The 8,820-nt window shown below is 41.3% G+C and overlaps 1 protein-coding gene across 1 annotated transcript; it reads right to left on the bottom strand.

Moving 5' to 3' along the window:
* Positions 1-1,530: 1,530 nt before the first annotated feature.
* Positions 1,531-6,318, bottom strand: LOC108291718 (olfactory receptor 1E1). The gene is made up of 2 exons (XM_017512166.2): positions 6,233-6,318; positions 1,531-2,855 (listed from the first exon to the last, which is right to left on the bottom strand). Exon 2 carries the CDS (start codon positions 2,837-2,839, stop codon positions 1,895-1,897), a length of 945 nt encoding a protein of 314 aa, XP_017367655.1. The 5' UTR covers positions 2,840-2,855; positions 6,233-6,318; the 3' UTR covers positions 1,531-1,894.
* Positions 6,319-8,820: the final 2,502 nt, after the last annotated feature.

Genomic DNA, 8,820 nt, shown 5'->3' on the forward strand with positions numbered 1-8,820 from the left:
GTGGCGGGTGCCTGGGGTCCCAGATGCTCGGGAGGCTGAGGCAAGAGAATCACTTGAGCCTGAGAGGCAGAGGTTGCAGTGAATGAGATCAGGCCATTGCACTCCAGCCTGGGTGACAGAGTGAGACTCCTCAAAAAAAAGAAAAAAAAAAAACAAATTCACCAATATTGGAAGCTTACCCATGTGACAAGTGGAGATAAGAGTTTTGAAAAGATTTATAATCCTTTGGGTACATACCCAGTAATGGGATTGCTGGGTCAAGTGATATTTCTGGTTCTAGATCCTTGAGGAATCACCACACTGTCTTCTACAATGGTTGAACTAATTTACACTCCCACAAATGGCTGCTCCCTTTCTTTCTAAAGTGAGAGAAAAAGAGAATAAACTGCAGAATCAGCCTGGAATTTTACATAAACTCAACAGTTGACACACCGTATGATGTAAAAAGTTGCTGAACTCCCTGCTTCTCCACATATAACACGGTGTTAGCACCTTCTCTACTTGCTGGGAATTGTCGCGGGGGTAGAATACAAACATAAATATGAAGTTCTTTGTAACATCAAAAACACCAAACAGAAGAGAGACATTCCTTTTTTTTTTTTTTTTTTTTACCAGCATCTAGCTTCTTTCCTGTTGAAATAAATTTTAGGGCCTCAGGATATTAGTCAATTCCAGGTAAAGACAAAAGACACCGTTGCAGTAAAAGGGTTAGAAAAATATATTGAAGGTCAGGGCCAGGTGAGAAAAGACTATGGAGAAGTGAAAATATATCAGGAGCAAGGGAGAAGAGGTAAAATGATGTGAAAATGTGTGCAGAGAGAATATGTAAAAGACACACAAAAGGAGGCTGGGAGGTTGAGCTGTTGGATGTTATTTAGCACTGACCTAAGATTATACAGTACTATTTAAAGATGATTCTATCCCAGCACTTTGGGAGGCTGAGGTGAGTAGATCACAAGGTCAGGAGTTCAAAACCATCTTGGCTAACATGGTGAAACCCCGTCTCTACTAAACATATAAAAATTAGCCAGGTGTGGTGGCATGTGCCTGCAATCCCAGCTACTTGGGAGTCTGAGGCAGAAGAATCGTTTGAACCGGGGAGACGGAGTTTGCAGTGAGCCAAGATCGTGTTATTGCAGTCCAGCCTGGGCAACAGAGTGAGACTCAGTTTTGAAAATAAATAAATAAATAATAAAAAATAAAAATGATTTTACAAGCTGGGCATGGTGGCTCATGCCTGTAATCCCAGCACTTTGAGAGGCCAATGCAGGAGGATCACTTGAGGCCAAGAGTTCAAGACCACCCTTTGAAACATAGGGAGACTTCATCTATAAAAAAAAAGGTTTTAATTGGATGGGTGTGGTGGTGTGTGCCTGTAGTCCTAGCTACTTGGAAGGCTGAGGCAGGATAATCCCTTGAGTCCAGGAGGCTGAGGCTACAGTGAGCCATGATTGTGCCACTACACTCCAGCCTGGGTAACAGAATGAGAGCCTGTCTGAAATAAAAAATAAAAATAAATAAATAAATAATTTTTTAAATTAAATAAAAATGTTTCTACAATCAAAGCAGAATTCTGAGTAACATAACAAAATCCTATGATAATTTAAGGATGTGGGGCATGAAGACCATTTAAAACCATTTAAAGACGTTCTTCAACTATATTTTTCCAGGATCACCTTGGGAAGACAAAAAAGGAAGTCTTAGCAAAGTCACCAAGACACTCTCTCCTAGTTCAAGTACTCAGCTCTACTTCATCTCCACTACGAATTGAAAAATTATGTAGGATGCCATTTTAACAAAAGTATTTATGGTGAGGAAACAATGTTGAATAATATTCCAATATTAATGTCAATATTTTACTGGATAAACTATATAATAGCTCCAAGTGTTATCATCATAGAGAGAAGGAAGTTTTCTTTTGACGGATGACTCTGCCCAGGGCTCCCTTCATGTCTCTGTTCCTCAGGCTGTAGATGAAGGGGTTCAGCATGGGGGCCACCACAGTGTACATCACAGCCATGACAGTCTCCTTTAGAGTAGAATTATTAGCTGATGGGCATAAGTAGAGACCAATAATTGTCCCATAGAACAGTGACACCACAGAGAGGTGGGAACCACAAGTAGAGACGGCCTTGCAGATACCCTTAGAAGAAGGGACCTTGAGGATGGAGAAGACAATTCGTGCATAGGACCCAATGATAAGTAGAAATGGGATGACAAGAATGAGGCCTCCCATGATAAGTATCACCAATTCATTAACTCGAGTGTCAGAGCAGGCCAGCTTCAGCAGAGCAGACATATCACAGAAAAAGTGGAGGATCACATTGTCTGCACAAAAACACAACCTGGCCATGAGTAAAGTGTGCAACATGGCGTGGAAGGTGGTCAGCACCCAGGACAGCGCCACCAGGGAGAGACACAGCATCGGGCTCATGATGGCGACGTAGTGGAGGGGGAAGCAGATGGCCACATAGAGGTCATAGGCCATGGCCACAAAGAGGAAGCTCTCCAGATCCCAAAAAAACAAGAAGAAGTACATCTGGGTCAGGCAGCCCGCATAGGGGATGGATGGGTCTTGGCTCTGCATGTTCTGTAACAACTTTGGAATGGTCACGGAAGAGAAGCAGAGGTCAGAGAAGGACAAGTTGCCGAGAAACAAATACATGGGCGTGTGGAGATGGGAGTCCAGTCGAATGAGGATGATGATGAGGAGGTTCCCCAGGAGGGTGGTAAGATACATGGCCAAAAACAGGGCATAGAACAGGTTTTGCTGCTCTGGCTGGATGGGCAGGCCCAGGAGGAGGAACTCTGAGATGCTGGTTTGATTCCTTCCTGTCATGCTCTGTCTCCAGGATCTTTAAGGGAAAACAATAGTGTCCTTTAAAATCTAAATTTTGAAATGGAGATATTTCTGTGATGCTTGGTCTGTTAGGCATTTTGCAAAAATTTTTTATTTAACTGATATTAACAGTAATTATCTCTATACCACAAATATCTATAATTAGAATCTCTATAATCAGAAATGACTTATTTAGCTCTATCTTTTTTCTCTTCATTTATGTTTAACATGTAACAATATTTCATCCTTTCTGAAACACTCATCTATTTACTTCTGAAACATAAAATGTGTTGGTTTTTTTCTTACCTGCCTGCCCAGTCATCCTCAGTAACTGCAGCTGGCTCTTCCTCTGTCAGTTTTTTACATGTTGATATTCCTCAGGAATTTCTCTAAACTTCATTTTTTTAAATAATTCTGCATAATTCCCAATAAAAACACATCAACTCCAATGGTTTTAATTGCTATTTAAAACTCAGATGTAGGTTGGGCACGATGGCTCGCACCTGTTATCCCAGCACTTTGGGAGGCCAAGGCAGGTAGTTCACCTGAGGCCAGGAGTTTGAGACCAGCCTGGCCAACATGGTGAAACCCCATCTCTACTAAAAATACAAAAATTAGCTGGGCGTAATGGCACATGCCTGTAATCCCAGCTACTTGGAAGGCTGAGGCAGGAGAATTGCTTTAACCTGGGAGGCAGAGGTTGCAGTGAGCTGAGATCACACCATTGCACTCCAGCCTGGGTGACAGAGTGAGACTCTGTCTAAAAAAAAAAAACGAAAACAAAAACAAACCACTCACGTGTAGCGTTCTCTAGTACACAGAACTTGGTATCCTGAGTCTCAGTGATTACCACCTCTTGGATGGATCACAGGCATCTTTGGCTCAACAGATCCCAAATGACATTCTGATCTCACCCTGCACCTCATCTAACTCCATCCTCCTCCACTCTCCCATATTTAGTGTAAGAAATCCAGGCTCAAGTCAGAAACCTGAGGTTTTATTTCATTAATTCATTTCTCTCACAGTCAATGTCCACTCTGGCAAGTCCTATAGATTCTGCACTTCATTCTATTTCTGATTCATCTACTCTTTATCCCAGCTACCACCACACTAGTCCAGATAGAAATCTTGTATTACCTGGACTATTGAAACTGCCTCTCAATTCATCTTCCTGCCTCTGTGCTTCAAAACCCTTCTCTTCCAACAATCTCATTTACACGGCAGCATTCTGAGATGAAAATCTGATCATCCCTTTCTCTACTGATTAAATACTTCAAGGATTATCATTGCTCTTAAGATAAAGGTAAAATTCCTTTCAAGAGCACAGAGGATGTCTCTTTACCTGACCCATGCCTACCTCCCCAGCCTCATCTGACCCCACAATGACTCTTGCATCCTCTTTTCAGCCATGCTGGACTTATAAGTCATAATTTCTTCTCTCCATCCTTTCCTACTTGCTGTTCCTCCTACCTAGCACCTATCCCCACTATGCCCCATCTTCATCCAGCTCATTCTCACTTATCCTTCAGGTGTATTACATGTAACTTGCCAAACTAAACCTGTGTCTCTGTAAACCAGGTGAGACCTGCTTCCATACTCATCCAATAGCACTCCGTGCTTTGGATCACCTGTTGATAGCTGATTTCCTTGCCAGACTGTAGGCTCTATGCATGAAAGTCCACGTCTGCCTTCATCACTGCAGCAAGGCAGCCACCGCACTTGGTGTGTTGCCTGGATATTGTGGATGTTTTATAAATATTTGTTGGCTGTCTCTCAGGCTGGAACATGCATTCATCCAACTTTTAGTTGGCAGCAAATGCCCGTTAACTTAGAATAACTACTCCTACTAAATCCTCCTGGAATAAGAACTCATTATCTTTAGCAATTTAACACTGAATTTTGACACTCTATTGCTGACTTCACAAATGTAATTTTGTACCCATGAAGGATATTAGGGTATCTCAGATATACTACTCTTTTCACAAATACGGATGAGCCAAACCAAACATTCTTGTGCTCAGACCTACATCCTGTCATTGAAATTGATGTGGGAAAAATAAACATGATAGTATTTTTACAAATTTTGGGACAAACAGAAAGAAGAAGGATAATTTCTAACTGCAAGCCTTCATTTGAGTTTGTCCTCAGATATCCGTATCCTATGTGATGGTTAATTCTTATTTTACTTTAAGTTCTGGTATACACGTGCAGAACATTCAGATTTGTTACATAGGGATATGTGTGCCATGGTGGTTTGCTGCACCTATCAACATGACATCTAGGTTTTAAGCCTCACATGCATTAAGTATTTGTCCTAATGCTTTCTCTCCCCTTGCCACCCAACAGACCTGAATGTGTGATGTTCCCCTCCCTGTGTCCAAGTGTTCTCATTGTTCAACTCACACTTATGAATGAGAACATGTGGTGTTTGGTTTTCTGTTCCTGTGCTAGTTTTCTGAGAATGATGGTTTCCAGCTTCATCCATGTCCCTGCAAAGGACATGAACTCATTCTTTTTTATGGCTGCATAGTATTCCATGGTGTATATGTGCCACACTTTCTTTATCCAGTCTTTCACTTGGCTAGGCCCTGATACTAAGTTTTGGTCAAACACCAGTTCTAGATGTTGTGATAAGGGTATTTTGTAATGTGGTAGACATTTGAATCAGTGGACTTTGAGTAAAGTAGATTCCCCCTATTACGTGGTAAGCCTCATACAATTAGTTCAAGGCCTTAAGAGAAAAGACTACAGTCTCCTGAAGAAGAAAGAATTATGCCTTCAAACTGCTCAGACTCAAAACTATAACATCAACTCTTCCCTTGGTCTCCAGCCTGCTTACCTGCCCTGTGGATTTCAGACTTGCCCATGTTCACAATATCAGGAGCTAATTTCTTAAAAGTCTCTCTCCCTCTCTCTCTCTCTGTCCATCTCCCTCTTTCTATCTTGATATACATAGGTAGATAGGTAGGTAGGTAGGTAGGTAGGTAGATAGATTGATAGATAGATAGACTATGCCTATGGTTCTGACTTCTAGAGAACCCTAAGTTGTCTATAAAGCTTCATACATAATTTCAAAACAAAACAAGTCTTGAGAATGACTGCGTTAAAGCATATTTCACAGAGCTGTCACTATACTGAAATGATAGGATCTGGTGAGGATATATTCCACAATAAGAAGTAAGTATAAGTGCTATCATTACCAATGGCTGTAACTGGAAGACATTAGTTAAAATGCTTCCAGAATGTTGGAAAGTCTTGGGAGGCAAAGACATAGAAAACAGGGAAGTCATTATGACTGAAAAAATAGCCTGCAGATCACACATCTGGGAAATCAAGACTCTCAGATTGAAAGGACACCACGAATCAGCTCATTCACCCTCCTGCCCAACTCACCTAGCATCTGAAGGTAACTCCAGGGCACCGACCTGAGATCCTGCTCCCCTTTATCCATTATGACATGTAAAGTAACAACAGTCTCTGTAGTCGTGCCCTGTGTCTGGCCCACTCCTTCTTACATTTCCCCTTCTACCCATCCCTTAGCCCAAGGGACCCTGCATCCCAGAGGAATCCAGATTCTGGAATGACTCATTAAGGACAATGTAATTACCCTGGCCCTCTCTAGAACAAATTCACTCAGACTCCCGCAGAAGTGACTAATTAAAATATATGTCATCAGTCACTGTAATTAGTCACCGATCGCATCTGACTGTACTTGGGGGATCACGAGGATGGAGCTGATGGAGGGATGCCTAATCACTGCCTGCATAGGGAATGGACAGTAGTCCTGTGTGGCTGCAGCCTACATTTGGGGAGGTGAAAAAGAATGGCCATAAAAGACTGTGAATGGCCTCAAATATCTTAGGTGTGCAACATTTACACAGTAAGTTGATACAAAAAGATAATGGTCTTTAAGCAGAGTACCACCATGAAAGACACATGCTTCGTAAAGATATCGAGGTAGCAGTCTCGCACTAAAACTCAACTTCCCATAAAAATACCCCAGGAGAGATAAACATCCCATTGACAAAGATCAGACTTCTGTGACCCAGTCATAAGCAGATATTGAGAAGGGACATGGAAAGAAGAAAAAATGAGCTCTCTCAAGTCATGCTCAATTCCTCCTCAGGCCAAAATAGAAAAAGAAAACCAAATTTCCACCGTTCCGTTAATTTTATCTCCTTATCTTTCTAGGAAGACTTGATAGCACACATCACCACCATGGTGCCAACCGCTCTCCATCTATGTCGGATTACCTCCCTATGCCACGCTCTTCCTGTCCCCACAAGCGATCACAAGGCCACAGTGGACATTTATATCTTTTTCTCCCACTACCCATTCTATGTTCCCCTTTCTCTTGGCCATTATCAGCTGGACGACATTCTCTACATAATGGCAACAGTGCGAACTTTCATCCCTAGGAAATCTGCATCCCATAAACCTCACTTTATCAAGTTATTATAGTTTTCATTAACCTTTATTGGTGGGCATGGAAACACTACGTGGCAACCAAAGAATTCCCCAGGATTTTAGACACAGCCCTTGCTTCTCCAGTTATGTAGAACAACCAAGTTTTCCCTTGGTAATAAATATCAATCACACCAGGCAGAAGCGCAACCTTACTCTTTGTATGTTGGCTTACATGCGTACCAAAAATGGCTGGGTGGTAGGCTTAACCTCCAATTCAGTGAAACCATTGTTACATCGCTTGGTAGAAGAACACATCCCTTGAGAGCTATAGGAGACACTTATGATGCACCATTTTCAGGTTTCTCAGCCTCGTTTGGTATTTCAGCTCAGCTGAAGGAACCAGTTCTGTGATGGCTTCAGCTAGCGTTAGTGGATGCATCTGAAAGCACCTCCCCTCACTGCTATTAAATATCTTCCTTGCCTCCTCTGGGGACGTCTCTGGCCCCACAGATGTCATGGCCAATCTTTAGCGCTCACACAAATATTAAGATCTGTGATGCATTTTGAATTCATTGTTGTAGGGTGTTAGGTATAAATTGAGGTTCCATTTTTTTTCTTTTGCATATGGAAACCCAATTTTTCCAGCACCATTTGTTGAAGACTAGTCTTCACTGAATTGCTTCTGTGACTTTGTCAAAAATCAGTGAATGATACACGAGTACATCTGTTTCTGGACTCTTTATGGTATTACATACTCTCAATACTGATCTATATTTCTATACTTTGTCTAATACTACACTTTTCTGATTGTTGTAACTTAATAATTAATTTGGAAACAAGACAATGTTAGCCCTTCTACATTGTTCTCCTCTTTCAAAATGAATTTTGATTTTGGGTGTATTTGTCTTCACACACAAATGTTATAATCACATTGTCAAATCATGCACAAAAATTTCTGTTAGAATATTTATTGGAATTTTGTTAACTCTCCCAATCAGTTTCTAAGGAGTCAACGTCTTAAGAATGTTGAGTCTTTCAATCTGTAAAAATATTGTATCTACCCATTTCTTTTTATTTTGTTTTATTTTAAGTTCTGGGGTAGGGTACAGGATGCGCAGGTTTATTATGTAGGTAAACATGTGCCATGATGGTTTGCTGCACCTATCAACCCATCATCTAGGTATTAGGCCAAGCATGCATTAACTATATTTCCTGATGCTCTCCCTCCCCTGACCCTGCCTTTGACAGGCCCCAGTATGTGTTGTCCTCCTCCTTGTGTCCAAGTGTTTTAATTGTTCAGCTACCACTTATAAGTGAGAACATGCAGTGTTTGGTTTTCTCTTCCTGCATTAGTTTGCTGAGGATAATGGCTTCAAGCTCCATCCATATCCCTGCAAATGATAAGATCTCATTCCTTTTTATGGCTGCATAGTATTCCATGGTGTATATGTACCACATTTTTTTTAATCCAGTCTATCATTGATGGGCATCTGGGTTGATTCCATGTCTTTGCTATTGTGAATAGTGATGGAATGAACACACATGCATTCATGTATCTTTATAATGGAATGATC

The sequence above is a fragment of the Cebus imitator genome, unplaced genomic scaffold, assembly GCF_001604975.1.
Source record: "Cebus imitator isolate Cc_AM_T3 unplaced genomic scaffold, Cebus_imitator-1.0 Scaffold464, whole genome shotgun sequence".
Taxonomy (NCBI): Eukaryota; Metazoa; Chordata; class Mammalia; order Primates; family Cebidae; genus Cebus; species Cebus imitator.

Coding starts and splice junctions, on each gene's coding strand:
- LOC108291718 (XM_017512166.2), bottom strand. CDS start 2,839: ATGACAGGAAGGAATCAAACCAGCATCTCAGAGTTCCTCCTCCTGGGC.